Source organism: Python bivittatus, unplaced genomic scaffold (genome assembly GCF_059951505.1).
Source record: "Python bivittatus isolate LINGU-HERP-01145 unplaced genomic scaffold, Pbiv_v1 ctg000840_np1212, whole genome shotgun sequence".
NCBI classification, from domain to species: domain Eukaryota; kingdom Metazoa; phylum Chordata; class Lepidosauria; order Squamata; family Pythonidae; genus Python; species Python bivittatus.
In genome coordinates this window covers 49,045,583-49,066,587 of record NW_028277113.1, presented here as the reverse complement: position 1 = coordinate 49,066,587, position 21,005 = coordinate 49,045,583, and the positions used below count along the sequence as shown (strand labels likewise).

The 21,005-nt window shown below is 38.6% G+C and overlaps 1 protein-coding gene across 3 annotated transcripts in view; it reads right to left on the bottom strand.

Moving 5' to 3' along the window:
* Window positions 1-21,005, bottom strand: part of SULF1 (sulfatase 1) — a 123,234-nt gene that overhangs the window by 10,320 nt on the left and 91,909 nt on the right. For 2 of the 3 annotated variants that reach the window (XM_088130842.1, XM_088130843.1), the window contains 9 exons: window positions 20,562-20,691; window positions 13,610-13,826; window positions 11,103-11,397; window positions 9,878-9,974; window positions 9,075-9,169; window positions 8,483-8,551; window positions 3,025-3,197; window positions 2,144-2,286; window positions 1,637-1,760 (listed from right to left, as the gene is read on the bottom strand). In XM_088130842.1, coding sequence (XP_087986968.1) covers window positions 1,637-1,760; window positions 2,144-2,286; window positions 3,025-3,197; window positions 8,483-8,551; window positions 9,075-9,169; window positions 9,878-9,974; window positions 11,103-11,397; window positions 13,610-13,826; window positions 20,562-20,691 — 1,343 coding nt within the window. Of the gene's footprint in view, window positions 1-374; window positions 409-1,636; window positions 1,761-2,143; window positions 2,287-3,024; window positions 3,198-8,482; window positions 8,552-9,074; window positions 9,170-9,877; window positions 9,975-11,102; window positions 11,398-13,609; window positions 13,827-20,561; window positions 20,692-21,005 lie in introns of all 3 variants that reach the window. The other variant, XM_088130844.1, reaches the window with a different exon arrangement.

Sequence of the window (21,005 nt, the reverse complement as noted above, 5' to 3'; positions counted from 1 at the left end):
ACATGGAGATGCCTGATGCCCACATAGAGTGATATGTAGATGTTCAGGATGGAAAGACAGGTGGGTGTGGGTTGGTGAGTAAATGGCTGAGCCATCCTTCCTGCACTATACCTTCTCTCCCTTCCCTCTACCTCAGTATGAGGATGAGAGTGAATTTCCTAAGGTGGAATAATATAAAATGAAGTCTCAATGTAAATAGATTAAATGTAATGTGAAAATGTGAACACCAATGGCTTGATGAACAGCATCAGCGCTTGCATGCAGCAAAAGCTATGCGATGTGCAGCAGGCAGAGTAGAGGCATTAGTTGAAATGGACCAGGTCATGCAATTATTTGGAAAGAAGCTGCTGAGGAGAATAATAAAGTGTGGATACCTGTGTGGATCATAGCTTCCTCCATCTTTATTTCCTGATATAGGAAAATACAAGAGTAACTTTTGTTAGTGTTTAGATTTGGTAAAATCATTCACAATGTAGCTTTCCATGCACAGCATCTAATTCCTAAAAATAATTTTTATGGGGTTATAATTAAGTAAAGAAGCAGTCCAACAAAGATACCTGGGTAAGGTGTGTTCTAAAATAACTAAAATAGGACAAAAAGATGATTAAATTATAAGAAAAGGGAAATGTTTATTGGTAAAAGAAACAAAAATGTAAAAAATTTGAGAGATAAATCTCCAAGGAACAAACCCATAATTTCTAATTGTGTTTCAGATGATAAAAGATGGACATCATGCCCCTTTTCTGGGAGGAAGTGAGGAGCTGATTCAGCTGTGCACTTCTTTAATAGGACTCGATTATGCTGTGCAAACCTGATGCCAATACAAATTCCTTTCTCCTATTGACAGGTCAGGTTGCTATTGCTCTAAGACAGTGTTTCTCAACTCAGCAATCTTAAGATGTGTAGACTTCAACTAGCAGTATTCCCCAGCCAACTGACTGGGGAATTCTGGGAGTTGAAGTCCACACATCTTAAAGTTGCTGAGGTTGAGAAACACTGCTCTAAAGTGTGTAAAAGGAGGCAAGTTTCAGGCTTTGTCCAACTTCAGTGGATTGCCTGGTCACTAGGGAACTGTAAAACCAACTAACATGAATATTTTAAATGACAATACAGAGGACATGCAACATTAAACATTTAATGAACATTAATAAAGACATATTAAGGTCTCATAATCTAACTAAGAGTAGTTTATTTCTAAAATAAAAATAAATGGCCTGTATGGAGGCCACATACTCTTATCTCAATTTCCCAATGGATTTTGGGAAAAAATACTAGACTGATTTATTTATAATGGGAAACTATCGTATAGGGTAGAGATGATTTCTTCATCTATCCTATCTTTTACTGCTTACATTGGAAAAAATGCTGGTCTATTATAAGTATGTAGAACAAACCTATAATATGGGTAAATAAGGAAATTGCTTGTTTTTCTCACATGATTATTCTGTTGTCATGTATTATTCATATGTTCAGTGAAACGCATTATTTTCTTGAGCTTTGAAGTACTTGTCAAGCACCATATTTTGATCATGCTTGTAACTGTTACCCAGCAAGAAGTTTCACAGAGAACGTAGCTATTCCTTGTAATAATTAAGAAAGAAAACAATGTTCTAATTTTTAAGCCATGGGTTGTTACCTGTGTCAGGTCCCTTAGGTCTCGGATTGCACTGCTTATAACCTTGACAACTTCGTAGCTCCATTAGCTGAAGATGTAGCTGGTTCAAAATGCCTCTTTCTACCGTGTGAACTGAATTTGTTAGCTGGGCATAAAAAAGAAAAATGAATGCCTGCACCTGCAAAAGGTGTGAACTTCAAATGATTATGCCTACCTACATGGACTTTCATCAAGTTACAACTACTTATCACATATTCCTTTGCAGTTATACTATTCCCTTTGGAGCACATATGCCGGAATCTAGTGTTTGCTCAGTGCTACCTGCATCATGTAGTAAGAGAGCTGCAGTGTATGCATATCTGTATGCTTGGATCAGAACCTGGACATGAAACTGTCTGGGGAAACAAGCTTACATTATTTTGAGTTTCATTAAGACATAAAATGGGATATAAATGGAGTGTATTAATAGTGGCTTAACTAACTTGCAGGTAGTATCTCATAACTGAATCATTTTTAACATACATTTACCTGATAGGGGTCAGTATTCATATCAAAATACTCCAAAAATCCTGTAGCAAATTCACAGAAGAGGAAGTTGTGTGTTTCATTTACTGTTCGCAAACACCAGTAAGTGTTGTTGTTGGAGCTTGTACAAGCACAGAATGATCCCACTGTTATGGGGGGAAAAATAAATTTAAGCATATATGTATTCACTTCAATTGAGCAAGGGCAATCCATTGATAGCTCCATAAAGATATCACAAGCTCCATGCAATAATGTTACATATTACTGGACAATGCTTGTAGAAAGTACACATATAGCTCTTACAAGTGCACAAAAACATTTCTGCAACCCATCTTGTAATGTTAGGGGTGGAAAAAAACTCTTGATGATAACAGCAGTTTGGAAATGGAATTAGCTACCAGGAGAACTTTGCCTCCTTGGTGTTCTTCAAAGCAGAGCCTAGACAGTCAACAGGGCAATGGATTGGCCTTGGTTGCCTACGAGACCTCAACCAGATACACCACTGATAGATAATGGGCACGGCAAGGTTTCCCACCACTATCACATATGTTGCTGTCCCTTCCACCCACCACCAGCTATTTAATCAGGCAAATCTTTATACTCCTACTGGGACAGCCGGAACACACAAGATCTCTGGCTCAGGTCCATTCATTTTGAAACTGTTTTCACTCAGAAAAACTGCACTACATATCTGTAAATTAAATCTAATCAGTTCAGCTCTAAATATAATTCTAGTTTGAATTAACATACCCATTTTTAATGAGCTCATTGTCTTTTCCTCTCCTCTCCATATGAGATCCAGAACAAATATGCCCTCCAACTCCCTAAGAGCTCACATCAATTCTTATTCCCATGAGCATGCATCTACTGGAAGTGGTTCTCACAGTTCCAGAATGGTGCAGTCTGCCAGTGATTGTTGTCATGAGTAAAGCAAGTGAGTCCAGGAAGGCTGCATTCGTCTCCTTTCTTCTGGCGCTTTTTCCCTTTCCTTTCTTTTTTTCTCCTCCGATTCTCTTTGAAGAGCTGAAGTTTACCATCCACCTCTTGAGCTGCTTCCCTAATCACTCAAGAATATTTAATAGGCATTAAGCAGTAGCATACCTTAATAATTAAGGTGTGAATAAACTAAGTCTATGTGTACATGTACACAGTTTTCACATATGAACCGACAACGGCAATTCCCAGAGACCTAATGAAGCAACTGATGCGACCTGTAGCCCACAAACATTATTCAATATTATTTTCCTAGGTTCTGGCAGAGCATCATTGGTGACATTGGCTAGGCTCACTAGTGCTCATGGGAGCTGTCAAATATATGGAAGGCACCAGGGTTTGAGAAGTTAATCTGCTTTATCAAACCTCTGTAGTTTTTGTTTTGCTTTTGTTATTTTTTTGCAGAAGAGAAGAACTGGCTTACTTCATAGTGGAACACAGATGTTAATTCTCAGCTACATTATCTCTGTCAGTAAGAATATAAAGACATAGAATAATGTTTAAAAATGTACATGTTTTTAATTTATACATATAAATCTAACATAAATAATGCTTCCTGCTGTTATTTAGAGCCTACTTTGTCAATGCTGGAATGTGACTACTTTATCTGTTTATTTTCCTATTCATTACTTATGCTGCATTTATCAGATAGTTAATAACTTAATAAGCATTTTTCAACCATGGCATTATGCTTTAGAGCAGCTGTTCTCTAGAATTTAGGCTGGCCCACTCGATAACTCTCTCTGCTAGAAGCTAGTGAAGACTAAAACCTTGCAGATGATGATTGGGATATGATTGTTTGCATCATCATCATCATCATCATCATCATCATCATCATCTACTGAATTTGGATATATAAAAAATACAAAGAAGACACATTAAAACCCAAGCAGCTGTAACTCTAAGGGAACAGTGAAATACAGATAATCACTTTCTAATAAAAAAAACACATAAACTAGACCCTATAAAACCTACTAATAATATATAACTAATTAAAAGGAAGTGGACAGGTTCTTTGAAGCTGTAAGTGTGGCCCCTTGTGTTTTAGATCCATATCCCTCTTGGTTGGTCAAGGTCTCCTGGAAGATGACTTGCAGATGAATCCATGAGGTGGTGAATGTACTGTTAAGAGACTAGGTGGTTCTGCAGGCTCTAACCCTTCCTCAAGAAACCATCATTGGATCCTATGAAACTGGACAAATTTCATCCAGTCCCCAATATTCCCTTTTTTAGAAAGTGGTTGGGATTCAGCAAAGGACCCTGGAGAAAATGGATTACCTAGACCCCTTTCCCCCTTCATGGATCACTGCCTTGTCGTGGCGAAGGGGCTTGCGTAACTCAGTGAAGCCATGAGCTATACCGTGCAGGGCCACCCAAGACAGACAGGTCATGACAGAGAGTTCTAACAAAATGTGGTCCACTGGAGAAGGAAATGGCAACCCACTCCAGTATCCTTGCCAAGAAAACCCCATGGACAATGTTAAAAGGCTAAAAGATATGACGCCGGAAGATGAGCCCCTCAGGTCGAAAGGTGTCCAATATGCTACTGGGGAAGAGCGAAGGGCAATTCCAAGTAGCTCCAGAAAGAGTGAAGCGGCTGGGCCAAAGCCAAAAGGACGTTCAGCTGTGGATGTATTTGGAAGTGAAAAGAAGGTCCGATGCTGTAAAGAACAATATTGTATAGGTACCTGGAATGTAAGATCTATGAACCAAGGCAAGCTGGATGTGGTCAAACATGAGATGACAAGATTGAACGTCGACATCTTGGGAATCAGCAAATTGAAATGGACGGGAATGGGTGAATTTAATTCAGGTGACCATTATATCTACTACTGTGGCCAAGAAACCCTTAGAAGAAATGGAGTTGCACTCATAGTCAATAAGAGAGTGGGAAAGGCAGTAATGGGGTACAACCTCAAAAACGACAGAATGATCTCAGTGCGTATCCAAGGCAAACCATTCAACATCACAGTAATCCAAGTCTATGCCCCAACCACTGATGCCGAAGAAGCTGAAGTTCACTGGTTCTATGAAGACCTACAACACCTTCTAGAACTAGCACCAAAAAAAGATGTCCTTTTCATCATAGGGGATTGGAATGCTAAAGTAGGAAGTCAAGGAGTAATCGGAATAACAGGCAAGTTTGGCCTTGGAGTACAAAATGAAGCAGAGCAAAGGCTAATAGAGTTCTGTCAAGAGAACAAGCTAATCATAGCAAACACTCTTTTCCAACAACACAAGAGATGACTCTACACACGGACATCACCAGATGGTCAATACTGAAACCAGATTGATTACATACTTTGCAGCCAAAGATGAAGAAGCTCTATACAGACAGCAAAAACAAGACCAGGAGCTGACTGTGGCTCAGATCATGAGCTTCTTACTGCAAAATTTAGGCTTAAATTGAAGAATGTAGGGAAAACCACTAGACCACTCAGGTATGACTTAGATCATATTCCTTGTGAGTACACAGTGAAGGTGATGAATAGATTTAGAGGATTAGATTTGGTAGACAGAGTGCCTGAAGAACTATGGACGGAGGTCTGTAACATTGTACAGGAGGCAGCAACTAAAACCATCCCAAGGAAAAAGAAATGCAAGAAAGCAAAATGGCTGTCTGATGAGGCTTTACAAATAGCTGTGGAAAGAAGGAATGTGAAAAGCAAGGGTGAAAGGAAAGATATAAGCAACTGAATGCAGATTTCCAGAGAATAGCAAGGAGAGACAAGAAGGCCTTCTTAAATGAACAATGCAAAGAAATCGAGGAAAACAATAGACTGGGGAAGGCTAGAGATCTCTTCAAGAAAATTGGAGATATCAAAGGAACGTTTAGTGCAAAGATGGACATGATAAAGGACAAAAAAGGCAGGGACCTAACAGAAGCAGAAGAGATTAAGAAGAGGTGGCAAGAATACACAGAAGAACTATACAAGAAAGATCTTAATGTCCCCGATGTCCATGCTGGTGTGGTCACTGACCTTGAGCCAGACATCCTAGAGAGTGAAGTCAAATGGGCCTTAGGAAGCATTGCTAACAACAAAGCTAGCGGAGATGACAGTATTCCAGCTGAGTTATTTAAAATACTAAAAGATGATGCTGTTAAAGTGCTGCACTCAATATGCCAGCAAGTTTGGAAAACGCAACAGTGGCCATGGGATTGGAAAAGGTCAGCTTACATTCCAATTCCAAAGAAGGGCAATGCCAAAGAATCTCAAACTATCGCACAATTGCACTCATTTCACATGCTAGCAAGGTTATGCTCAAAATCCTACAAGCTAGGCTTCAGCAATACGTGAACCGAGAACTACCAGATGTACAAGCTGGGTTTCGAAGAGGGAGAGGAACTAGAGATCAAATTGCCAACATTTGCTGGATCATGGAGAAAGCACGAGAGTTCCAGAAAAACATCTACTTCTGCTTCATTGACTATGCAAAAGCCTTCGATTGTGTGGATCACAACAAACTGTGGCAAATTCTTAAAGAGATGGGGGTACCAGACCATCTTACCTGTCTCCTGAGAAATCTGTATGCGGGCCAAGAAGCAACAGTTAGAACCGGCCACGGAACAACCGATTGGTTCAAAATAGGGAAAGGAGTACGACAAGGCTGTATACTGTCACCCTGCTTATTTAACCTATATGCAGAGTACATCATGAGAAATGCCAGGCTGGAAGAATCACAAGCTGGAATTAAGATTGCAGGGAGAATCATCAATAACCTCAGATATGCAGACGATACCACCCTAATGGCAGAAAGTGAAGAAGAATTAAAGAGCCTCTTGATGAGGGTGAAAGAGGAGAGTGCGAAAGCTGGCTTGAAACTCAACATTAAAAAAACTAAGATCATGGCATCTGGACCCATCAATTCCTGGCAAATAGAAGATGTAGAAATGGAAGCAGTAACAGACTTCATTTATTTGGGCTCCAAGATCACTGCAGACGGAGACTGCAGCCATGAAATTAAAAGACGCTTTCTCCTTGGGAGGAAAGCTATGGCAAACCTAGATAGCATATTAAAAAGCAGAGACATCACCTTGCCGACAAAGATCCGCATAGTCAAAGCTATGGTTTTTCCAGTAGTAATGTATGGCTGTGAGAGCTGGACCATAAAGAAGGCTGAGCGCCAAAGAATTGATGCCTTTGAACTGTGGTGCTGGAGAAGACTCTTAAGAGTCCCCTGGACTGCTAGGAGGTCAAACCAGTCAATCTTAAAGGAAATCAACCCTGACTGCTCATTGGAAGGATTGATAATGAAGCTCAAGCTCAGATACTTTGGTCACCTAATGCGAAGAGAGGACTCTTTGGAAAAGACCTTGATGCTGGGAAAGATTGCAGGCAAAAGGAGAAGAGGACGGCAGAGGATGAGATGGTTAGATAGCATCACTGAAGCAATGAGCATGAAACTGAGCAAACTCAGGGAGGCAGTGAAGGACAGGAAGGCCTGGCACAATATGGTTCATGGGGTCACGAAGAGTCGGACACGACTTAACGACTGAACAACAAAGACCCCTTTCAGCTTAGTTTGGACTGGGATGTAACCCTTTTTGATAACCTGTGGCAGACTCAGGAGGGAGCAATGTGTCCTTTTTGACCCTCTTTGATCTGTCAGTGACCTTTAATACCATCCACTATGGTATCCTTCTGGATTGACTTGGGGGGTGGGTGGGAATGGGAGGCACAGTGTAATGGTGGTTCTCCTATCTTCAGGGCTTGTTCCAGTTGGCTTTGGTGAGGGAAGAGAAATCTACACTGTGGGATGGCTTAGGGATCCTCTCTCTTCCACTTTTGTTTAACTTCTAAATAAAACTGCTAGGTGAGGTCATCCATTGACACAGGCTTAGGGATAATCTGTATGCTATGATACACAGTTGTACATCTCTGCCCTGGCCATCCAAGACAGGTGATGCTTGGTTGTAGCCCTAGAAAGACAGAGTGGTTGTAGGTTTGTTGTATTTTATGCAATTATGATACTTAACTTTGTCAGTTTTACTTTGTATTTATGTCACCAGTGGAAGTGGATGGAAATGTACTGTAATCAGATTGAAGATTGCAGATTATAGATTGAAAAGAGTGTACATTTAAAACGGAACAAAATGGAACTAAGAAGAATTGGGTAGGTCATTTCCAGTGAAATGATCATAAAGTTAAGATCATGAGAGGTACAAAAAGAGACTGAAATGCAACCAAGTAATTCTGTCTTAAATATATTTCACTTAGACCAAATCCCACACCACTAAGTGAAACATTTTTTGATAAATTTCCCTTAGCATGTGAATAACCAGATTGGAAGATTGGTCTCATGGATGTATGCTGGAATGGTAACATGCTGGAAATTAACAAGACTCACTTGAATGGATGAAGGTGACTTGTCTTAAGCTTTTCTTGAACTTTTGCCCCCTTTTCTTTGTGGTAATAGCTATAAAAAACATTATAACATAATACATTTTCTGTAAAATGCCCATTTAAAACAGAAACATGGCTGACATTTTAAAATCTGCATATAAACTGCATTGATTCTATATATAGAAGGCCTCTTTCAAAGAAGCATAGATCTGGAGTGAAAATTGCTTAGACTTCAGAAGTATTTACTTTGACCAGAAAGCTGTGTAGTAATCACTTTTTATATTAACAAAACACAAAATCTGGGCTACAGGAATATCATAAATTTTGTTTTTAGAATGCCTTTAGGATTACTTATTTCAAAATTCCTCCTGAAATTTAAGTAACTATATAGGTAGAGTTCCATAAAATAATAAAATTATATAAAGAAACAAAACCCAGGTAAAATAACACTTTGTCTAACAACACTGTATGACTTCTTTCTTTATGTGCTGTCATATTTATCTACAAAATCAGCTTGGAAAAATTAATCATGATCCCGTGTACATTGGTTTCCAAATTTAATTACAGTATGTAAGTTTTAAGAAAGTTTTATATACCTCTTTTTGCTACAATCACATTCATCAGGTTTTCGTCTTTTAAGATGTCCTCTTACTTCTCTTAAATTTTTAATTTTATCCTGGAGAGCTTCAATCTGTAAAAAGAATGGCTGGTATAATTGCATTATTATATGCACAATCCTTATATTGTTCATGATAAATCTTTACTGTTAAACTATTTCATATCATTGCTATATGAATGTTATGATTGCTTTTAATCACCTCTTTAAATCATTCATATGTTACAATACATCTTGTAGATTGTTGTATAACTACACATTCCACTGCAATAGCAAGTTCAGACATGGTGAAATGACACTGAGAAATTATCTTCCTAAGGCCATAGAGTGTTCGTTAGTGTTATGTGATGAGGACAACTAAAGAGGCTTTGTTTTTAAAGGTTTAAAAAGTTTCATGTGGGGGAAGGCTGGTTTAGGGAACCAAACCAGAATCAGGACCCATGGTCTGAAGCTGTCTTGTTTGTATCATTGTAAATAAGACTACATAGTTTGTCCAGATTAGCATTTTATAAGAAATCATAGTTAATGAAAGTGGGAATCTTCTATACAAGAAGAGATACTGGAAGAGAGAGAAGCTGTGATACATCTGACTCTCATTCACATAACACTAAACTACGGTTTACCATTACCTCCAAGTGCATTTATTGTGTATATCGATATGCAGGAAGTTGCACCTAATTGCAATATCCTGTTCCAAATTTTCATCTATCATATACTTTCTGCTAAATTATTCTGTGTCAAGATACCAGTACTAATTCTGAATTAAGAAAAAGGCCTTCCAACCTCCTTGTCAATGTAGGCTTTGTGATCTTTCCAAGCTCTGGCTGAGTGATATAGCTCCCTTTCACAATGAATAGAGTCATTTGGAAGAATAAAACACCTGTAAAGAAAGAATGAAGAGGAAAAAAAAACAACAACTGTGATATATTTGAGATATCTTGCCCAGTCTAAATTCTAGGAATCTGCACAGCATAAATAAGTGAATCATGACTTTCACTTCTGGAGTTCCAACATCCCATAACAGTCAACTGTGGTGAGTGCTTGGTCTAAAAATTTCTATACAGAAAGCAATACCAATGTCTTAGGACAGTGTATCTAAATATTAAGTCACCAATTCAGCCTATTGAGCTTATGAACAATGAAGAACATTCCAAGAAAAGATATTTGCTTCCAAATATATCTACCTCATTTCCCAATATTTAAATTATACAAACCCTCCCTAGAATTATTAAATTATTTTTCTCCTTCTACCTGCATCATACATTTCTTATCCTACCTTTAAAAACTCTCCATAGTGTTGCTCCCCTTATTAACTGATACATCACAATGTATCTACTGTAGTCAGTCACCAGAATAGTTCCTTGTCCCTTAAATGACACTCCCCATTCTACCCCTCACACTTATTACATCTTCTGCTGCAACACTTACATGGTATTGTCTCTCTAGTCCTGTTCAGGCATCATGCTTAAATAGGAAACATGCATGAGGCAAAGGCTATGCAAGCTAGTCCCATCTCAAATGTACCATTCTTGTCCTCTTGGTTCTCAACTATCCTGCATTAAGCAGAAAAGAGGGTATCCAGATGCTTTTGCTCACATTTGAATAAAATCCACCATGCAATCATGAACCTGCCCCATCATGAATTCCCAGTCAGGCTGAGTGTGCTCCTCATGCTCAGGTAAAAAATAATTTCAGATCTTCCTGCTCACTGAGGGAAGGAGGGAACAGAGGGAATGGCCATGCAGGGAGATTGGCAAAGGGCTTATATGCTACACTGACTCTGATGTTTCAGATCTCCTGTACTCCTTCTAGATAGATCAAAGCACCTTTGGCTTTACCATTTGATATGCATCCTCAAATGAAAAGCAGAAATTCTCTTTGCTCAAAATGTATCCCCTAGGATCTATCCTTTAAATATGCCCTGGGTCTATCTTTACTTATGCTACCCTGGATAACACATAGATGATTCTGAATAAATAATGAAAAGCAATAAGTAAAGCACTCCTACTTATGAGTAACTCTGACAGAGTCTGGCTGGCCAACTATGTTAGTTCCATCAGCAAGCATTGCTTTAACTCCACCACCATCTTCTGAATGATCTTCCTCTGCTTCCTCCTCCTCCTCCTCCTCACTGTAACTTCCATGCCGCTTAACAATGCTTTTGGGCTGAAGAACATGCAGCTCCTCTTCCCCCTCCTCCTCCTCCTCCTCCTCCTCTTCCAGATTTATATTGTATATTTCCCCTTCAAATTCCACAGATAAGGAGCGAGTTTGGCGAGTGTGGACAAACCGGGGTTTGTATTCTGCAAAAGAACATGGATATATTAATAAGAAACTATAAAATGTGCACTCTTTGAAAGACAACCAGGACATTGGAACTAGGGCTGAAACAGAGAGGAATTCATACTGATGTCTCTACAATCAATATAAACAGTTATATCTATTTTCAATCCTGCATTTTAGGGCAAAAAGTTTCCAAAGATGGTTTATAATATGGTTTTAGTTATTATTTATTTAACAATAATTGTAACCCTTCCCAATCGTACAGACTCTTGGTGGCTAACAGCAAAACAAAAATCATTTAAGTGCAACGTGAAAATAATGAAAACAACAATATATAAAAATGGCTATAATGGCTGTCCAGAATCAGTTAGGGCTGAAGACTGGAATAATCCTAACTTTCACTAGTTTGTGGAATGCAAACAGGATCGGGCAGCGTGAACCGTCAGAAGAAGGATGTTCCACAATGTGGGGGCTACCTTTGAGAAAGACTATCATCTACTCCACACCACATGTGCCTTGCAAGGAGGGGGGACTTTCTGCAGGCCCTCTACAGATGGGCAATTTCAATTCAGTTATGTCTTTGTGGGGAGATGGGCGGGGACAAGTTAAATAAATAAATAAATAAATAAATAAATAAATAAATAAATAAATAAATTGGAAAGAACCATACTTGAACTTGCTTTATGTACAGTAGGTAGAAGAATGAACTAGTAAAATGGATCGCATAAATTCTGCAGGTAGGAAATTGAATTTTTGAATGCTCTGCAATGTAAAACAAACTTCTTGTAAGGTTCTATCCTTGCACTTCTAGATTTCCACCTGAAGATTTTTTTAGGATGATAATTCAAAGATGTGATTCCCATTTTAACAATCTGAAGTTACTGTCCTTTCTGTAATTTTATTATAAGCCATATATGAGGGCCAAGTATGCTTTACATTTAATGCATGCTACAAAGCTAATCTTTCTTTATAGTTTTTGTTAATTCCAAGCAAACAAGGCAGTGTGTTCCTGGCTGGGCATGTTGTTCAGAATTAACATTCACCTTTCATTGGCACTGCTGCACAATCACTATACATTTAGGATAGGTTTATATGGTCAAGGGATTATAAGCTGTGAAAAATAAATAGATAGATAGATAGATAGATAGATAGATAGATAGATAGATAGATAGATAGATAGATAGATAGCACATATGTTGTTAGATCAGCTAAAATTCAAAAAGTATTAGGAGCAAGTATTGGTCATTGTAAAGTATTGGTCATTGTAAAGCAACAGGTTGTTAGGACTGTGCAAATCTTTCACTTTTTTCCCCTAGAGAATTAAAATGGCTAAGAACCTACACACACACACACACACACAGATCTACCTGAGAGCTTTGCAAGCTTGCAAAAAGATACAGCTGCTTTACTGATTTGAAGAGAGGTGCTCAAGTACCTCTTTCCAAAAATTCCTATGTAGCCATGATTGTTTATACTACAAACAAGATTTCTATCAGATTTAGCTTGTGTGTGTGTGTCTCCATAAAGAAAAAAAGGCTGATTCAGAGCTGAGGGACGCAGCTTCCCCCATCCATTCCTGCACTTAAGCACATTCCCAACTGTAGACTGAAAGTAGCATGACTGCCCTCCTTCTTCCCCAACTCAAGCGAGCCATCTGGCTTTCTTTTCTTGCTTTTATAAATCTTCAGTCTTATCTAATCAAATATTTGGGGACATTTCTTTTAGGGTTGCTTATTGTGTCTCAAAGGCTGATCTGATGAGGCAGAGGGCTTCGTGACTAGCAATCAGTGCTCTGTAAGTGAAGGCTTTTCACCAAAAAAATCCCATAAGCCTGGTCTGGCAATAATACTAGAGTTGTTTAAAAAAAAAAGGAAAAAAGGAGTTCAATCCTAGAAATAAGTTTTCAAAGGTGCATCCAGCAGACAAACTAAGAAAAGTTATCTCTGGTCCACCCTATGTATCCCTGCAATGTCAGCTCCAATGTCAGATCCCTAATGTGCTTACAGATATCGCCTAAGTCTCCTACAGTTTTGCTTTCTACTTTTAAAACACATTAATCAAGATGCATTTGAGACTAAGTACACTTGGATTCATATCCATCAAATCATCACACGAGCACACCTGCCAGTCTGAATCCAGTGGCAGGTTCTTTTCAACCTATAGGGAACAAATGATTCTCTAGCCTTGCTGCCCATCAAGATCCCTGGCTTTTCCAAATCTACCATCCCCTACTTTGTCCACTGGAGGTTCTCATGAAGCTTCTTTGATTTTTCCTTTGGGCTCGACTGCTCTGGTAATCAGCCTCTCCACAATCACAGTCATTTTCTTTGCTGCTGTATCCCTGAGACTGTATACTCCGTGTTCTTTTTCTGATAGCAAGAATGTCACTGGCCCCTTTACATTTGTGAATGCGTAGTTTTCCAGATGTGTCTTCAATGCACTGCCATTTCTGCAGGGAAAGAAAAACAGACAGTCCAGTGAGTTGGCAATAAGATCCTAGCAAGCATTAATTTCTTTTTACATCTTGTTAAACATTTAACCTTCGTACTAGAGACATTCGCACTAGCCTCATCTCACCATTACTGCGTAGATACCCAGGGCACACAGGACAATTTTACACCACCTTGCTGCTTTCAGATACCAATCCTTCTACAACATACAATGTTGCCAGATTCTGTGTAGCAGCGCTCAAAATTTGTTGGATGATGATCGGTGCTATAAACTAGATTTAATGAGCACCTAGTTTGCCATATTAGAGTGCTCTGTACCTTGATATAGTCTGCCACATACTAACCTTTTATTCTTCCCTACACCCATCTAATGCTCCTACCACTTCTTTTAGATTTTTTTTGTTTCTTGTGTTTATATATGCTGTGTTTTTAATTCATATATCTTTTGTATCTTCAAGCTTTTCATAATCTTTTTAGTTTTTTTACTCTGATATATCCTCTATGATTTTTTTAATAACTGTACTCCATCCTTCTTATGCTGGTTTACGATAATAAATAAATAAATAATGATTTGATTGGATTAGATTAGATTTAACCTTATCCTTAGGCAAGTCAGTTAAAAACATGAAATACAAATGAGGTACAAATACTTCAGCTGAATTTTGTTGGGAGAGGAGGCATTTATAATTTACCAAATTCGAAAGGTATTTGCATGACTTTCATGTCTCTTTAAACTTCATTTTGGTTTTGGCTTTACCTTGGGCAGAACTGCATGAAATTTCTAAACAATGATATCCCATTTTGGGAATGAAATCATGTTTGCTAGGTTTCTATCAAAAATTTTAAATAAATAAATAAATAAATAATAAAATGTTTTCTAGGTTTCCAAAAATAAGACATATATAAATATCCCTGGGGTCTGTAGGCAATGAAAAAGGCACAGAGCAGAGATACAGCTACACCAAACAAATCTGCAAAATTTCAGAAGAAAAGCAGCAGCGGTATGGGAGAGTGCCTTCATTTGTTGTTATTGTTGTTATTATTTGAAAAAGTTAAGCCTGCACTTCTTACCTGTTACCAAAAGGGGTCGGCAGTACTCTGCCTATAATTTAATGTTTTGAGATGCATACAGGTTTCTTTGTTCTGAGAAAGGTGGATTCACAGCTAGTAGTAGAAAAATAATTCTGGTAGAAAAGTAATGATTTATTTAATAAAGTTACAACCATATTCAATGGGAACTGATCTGTTCATGATCACCAGGAAGCTACATCATTAGCAAGAGGATCAAGCCATCAAGTCGGTGTCAACTCTTAGTGACTACACAGACAGACTTTCTCCAGGAGGATCTGTCCCCAACCTGGTCCTTCAGGTCTTCCAACAGCGTACCTATCACTACTGGAACTGAGCCCAGTGAGAGGATAGGCATAACTGAAATGTATGGCATCTAATCTGGTGCTCAGTAGTACTTGAGTCAGATGGATATTACAGTCATCAGGTAACTCCATCCTTGATGAGGAGGCACCCTGACTAAACAGAATGCCTTAATGAATATTGAAGATATCTACGCTCATCTGCTCAAATGGAGAACTCATTCTCAGAAATGTTTGTCAGGGAAAGAAAATTACAGTGAGTATTCAGGCACTGGATAGAGTTAATCCACAACTCCCTACACAGACTCTTTCAATGTGTAGCAGAGGCAGTTTATATCTCTAACCCCAAGGAACTCCCACTTATTCTCCCTGCCCAACACCTATCAGATATCCAGGACTAAGCACAAGTGGCCTTTAAAAATTCTTCAACAAGTTGGAAAGCAGAGAAACTGTGGAAGGATGATTTCTCTGTATTCCTCCAGGGGAAGAAGATATTCTCCAGCAATATCTCAAAGGCTGGATTCACTTTTGCTGGTGATAATAGTACCACTACCAAAAAAGCCCAGTTAGATACCGTTCCTCATTATCTCTTCCCTTAGGATTGAACTGAAGTGTGGGGAGCCATGGAGACTGCAGATTTTTGGAGAGGTGCTTATACGGTGAGACAGGGCATTCACATACATCCCATGGCCTCTTGGTTGGTACTTTGGTAAGGACAACTTGGTACTTTGGTAAGGACAAGTATACTCCACTCCACCCATCAGGATTTCTCTAAAAATCCTTTTCTCCTTTGAAATAACATCTTCAATAACTTCTCTTTCACTGAACTGAAAGTGAAATGCTAGAAAAAGTGTAGAATATTTTTTATTTCTTTCTGTCACTAATATTATATGTCTCATGTGTTACCTGGTATTACGGAATGGATATATCTTGAACTCTTTGGTTAAATATTAAAATATTGATTATCAATCATAGCACATCCTCAATCCAGCTTAATATGTTGAGAGGAGTTGGAATTCATATCTCCAAACTAATCTGATAAACCTGCAACACTGAAGCTGAGGAGCAAAATATTAGACATAACTACTGTGTCTGTGTTTTTTTAAAAACTACAGCATAAAATTCATTCCCTGAAGAACTTTCAGATTTTATTTCTGGCCTAGCTGTTTCATGGAAATAAAATTAGGTTTATCAACAAGGGTTTGAAGAAATACATATTTCAAGCACAACCTAAAGGTAGGCATCAGTGGAAGTCTAGGTGGGTGGACTTATAGTTCAGAGTAAGTTGCATTTATTTGAAGTGCATTTATGCTATGGCCGTTCAACTGCCAGGATACTGTGTGTAATTTTCAGAGAATATCCAAGGTAATTAATAGAACAATCCCATCTTTATGTTTTTTACACTCAAAAATAAACGTAATGCACTCTTATCAACCATGCTGAGGAATATTGAGTAGGTTTAAATTGTAATCAGAGGATGTAGAAGTGAGGGAAGATAATTCCAGTACCAAAGTTGTAAAACATGTGCTACTTGCCAAAAATCTGAATTTGTTTCTTTATCATTGGTGTTTTCACTGTCCTGTTGGAGATAGGCAAATTATTCTTATGTTATAGATGGAGAACTGCATTTTGCCCAAGATCATCTGATAGGACCATACTGTAATAGAACAGCAAAGATTTTTACTGATTTTCCCAGGAACACCTAATGGTTTATTCTGACCATGAAACTTAAACAACTTATGGGTGTAAGAATATATAGGCATGCCTGTCTTGACTGTATGTATAATGGCTTTCCATTAGAGGATGCATTGCCACCCTTTCTCAGAGCAATCCCTGACCTTGCGCTTCCATCCTCTTGCTACATTCTTTTCTGAAATTATTCTCACGGATCTAGCTATCTGAAAGAAACTTGTCCTGTCTGTTCAAGAAATTACCGAGAGAACCAATGGTGACAAACACAGTTTGGGAAAGATTTGCAGTAAACCACATGAGGTAGATTATGATGCTCTCCATTTATTGGTTTTTGTAAGAGTGTTAATATAGCTTTGTATTCAACATCATTAAAGTGCAATAAATGTCCCACTGAAGACTATAAAGTGAACACCATTTATTTAATATGCTGTGACAGCTTGAAGCAGCCACAAAAACCTTTCATGTAATAAGGAAATTAATTACATCATCTACAAAATATGTCTCAATGATAGGCACGCCTGAAGGTTAGGGAAAGAAATACGGCCAGCTGACAATTCAAGCTTTAAATATGCTGGAAAGTTTGACTGTCAAGGCATAAAAAGTACAATATAGAGTACAGAACTTGTTCATATGATTCAGCAAGATTTAAATCTGCTCAACTTGGTCTGCACTGCAATATATGTAGTAAAATAAGAGATCAGTCAAGAATGAATGGGTGCCGAATGAAGGTGGATTGGATATACAGGTAGTCTTCAGTTAATGACCATTTGTTCAGTGACTGTTCTAAATTATGAAGGCGTTGACAAGTGGCGGTTACGACCAGTTCTTGAAATTCTGGCCATCCCAGCACCCCTGCAGTCACATGATCGTGAACTGGGCACTTGGCAATCAGCTTGCACTTATGACAGTTGCAGTGTTCCATATCACGTGATCACAATTTGTGACCTTTCTTGCCGGCTTCCCACAAGCAAAGTCAATGGGGAAACTGGCAGGGAAGGTCGCAAGTTGCTTGGGTAAGTCTCTTCCACTTGCGCACTCTCCTCCAGCCCCTTTGTGCTCACACTGCATCTCCCCAGCTACTCGTGCACCCTCCTCAGCCATGTGTACACCCTCCCTGGCCACTCATGTACTCTCACGCACCCTCTCCCACCTGGCAGCAGCCACCCCAAGCCCCAATGGGCTTGGGCCGTGCCTCCGTCATTCATGCACTTTCACGCATCCTCCCCCTCTGGCAGCAGCCACTTACCCCCTGCTGGCCTGCTTGCAAGCTGCCTGGGACTTGCAACTTCTTGCCAGCTTCCCCACTGACTTTGTTAGGAGCTGGTAGGAAGTTGCAAGGAGGTGCTCCCTTAATGACCCACAATCCTCGCTCAACAATGGCAACGGGGACTGCAGGTATTGCAGTCATGTGACATCACACTTTATGACTGCATCGCTTAGGAATGGAATTCCAGTCCCAGTTGCCATCGTAACTTGAGGACTACCTGTAAAGGACAGTGACCAGTAGAAAGAAGTATGTTTCAGTTCTTTGGTCATACAGGGAGAAGGAACGGGACTGACTTGCACAAAGTATATATGCAGGAAGTCTGAATGGGTTGAGATGAAAGGGAAAACTGAGAAAGTCATGGTTGGATAGAGTTGATGAAATCCTGAAAAAGAAAGAAGTTTAAAGAAAATAAAATGTATGAATCTGTGTATATGTGGACATGACTAAGACAAAGTTGGTTTACAAGCATAGAAAGATACTGAAGAGGTATAGTGAGTTATGTGGGTGTAAACTAGCTTTAGCTATGTTTCCTTTATTTATCTCATGCCTTAAAAATTTCTTTTACTTACTCTTTCTTACTCCTTTTCTGTGCTTTGCATAATGTTGTTTAACCCTCCAAAAAATACTGTGATAGGAATGTATACCTGTACTTATGCATGTAAACTTTGCTGCATACCACACATCTATGCAGTCTTTACTGTGCTACCCTTCATGCTGCATATAATAATGGGAAATATAATAGTGGGAAAATGCATTAGCTTATTATTGTCCCTTTCAACACATGCACTAACAGAGTCTGGATTTTAGTCTGATAATCATGCTTAATGTGGCTCAATATAACTGTGTAAATATTACATAGTTGTATTGCAATCAGTGATGTTTTTGTGCAGAATAATAATATTAAATGCTTTTAGTGGGTTCTTGGGACTTAATAACTACTTCTATCTAGCTTTTATCAGCTGAAGTGTTTTTTATCACTATTCTGTGGACTTCCATAAAAATGACCTTCATCAGACTGTGGATGAAGAGTGCTTTTGTGAGCAAACAAGCCAAACAAGACTACCCATTAAGCTACATTCTATATGTCTAAAGTACAGTACTGTATGCTCCTTGATGAATTGCAGCAGTGCTTTTAGTGTTGACAATTTGTGACATGCTGAGAAACTTCTGATAGAAGAATTAATCAAGATGAAAATTAAAATTGCCTTTAGAGGAAAAAACAGCATTTTGAGAAACAGCAAACGGATCAACAAAAACAAGGTAAAACACATTCCCCATTTTTTTACAGCTGCCTCCCCCCTCCCGCCCCCCAAGCCTCTGGTTAGTAATCAAGAGTTCTGAACAAGACGACTCCATTTAACAACCACATATGCCAATGCCGTGTCTCCCTACCTGGAATTTATCAACTTCCTTTTTAATATCAACTTAATACTGCAGTAATGGATTTGATAATTATCATCAACAGATACTTCTTTTCAGTCAGAGGCAGACTGGAAATGGCTAGACTAGGAATATTTCATTTACTTTCTGGCACAGCGGAGCAACTGGAATGCATTTCACTCGTCTCTAAATTTTGCAAGAATGTTCTTGTCAAAAAATAAACCAACTGGACTTTTTAGTGTAATGTATATTAAAACATTATGCAAATTTGTGAAGTTCTAAAAAAGGCATAACTAAGGCAAGAATAATATGGCACAGAGATGCAGAACTGACACTGGTGAGAAAATAGGCTGATCTAACCATCTGATAAACCTGCTTTTCTTTTTTTGTTTTATTTCTGCCTCCAATAAAATTAACAATTGCTGGATACCATGAATAAGAAGTTCAGACTGTGTCTGCCATTCTGTTGACCCAGAGGTAATCAGATAGTAACATCATATGGAAATCTTTTCAACATAGCTCTATTCTGGAGAGTAGAGATAGCTAATGGCCTTAGAACATTTCTCCATTGGTGAACGTGCATTTCACTAGCCCACTGTGACTGCAGAAGTGATGGATCAGAGTTCAGATAAAACTAATATGGATGTCCCACCTTGTTTGACTGTAATTTAATTTAATTTAATTTATCTGATTTATGTGCTGCATGACTCCAGACCAACTCCAGACAATGTAAGAAAACAAAATAAAAATACAACGCACAAAGAACGGGAGCCACACAGGGCAGGCATCATGATGGAGAAGACACATTTCCTGGGTCCTGATAGATGGCACTGTTTATTGAAGGGGCCCAGAATGCACCAATCTTGTCAGTTCTTATTGGCTGGGCAAAAACCATGGGAGATAGGTGGTCTCTTAAATAGCAGGTCCCTATGCCATGTGTTATCAAATTAATCACTGCCTTATCATATCTGTTCTTAAAGAAGTATGAGGTATAATTCAATATTATGTGATCGTTTGCTGCTTACCTGGCCAGGTTGCTCACAAGCTGTTTGGTATCGTGTTTGCTGACACAATTCTTTCACTCTCTCATATTTGGGCAAGTGATTTGACTGCTGGGCATTTTTGCCCAATTCCTCCTTCTTACGCAAAAATTTGCTTCAAAAAGAAAAGAGGCAGTACTTTTGAGTATTTATGAATAATATATATGAATGAAAACAGAAGAGTCTCCATGAAGCAGAAGTGAATCAACAAATACTGTCAATTGTTTATCAGAGAATTAAGATGCAATGCATTTGAAATACAGATCTCAGAGTGAGAACTGAGAAGAGCTTTTGTCTAAACTTTTGAGCATTTCCCTATTCCAGCCAAAAGTACATCTTCAAACATATCTCAGAATATGGGAATATGTAGGCACATGTAGATCACTGAATCCAACCTCTTGTTCATAGTATGAGTCCCAAGGAAGCTCA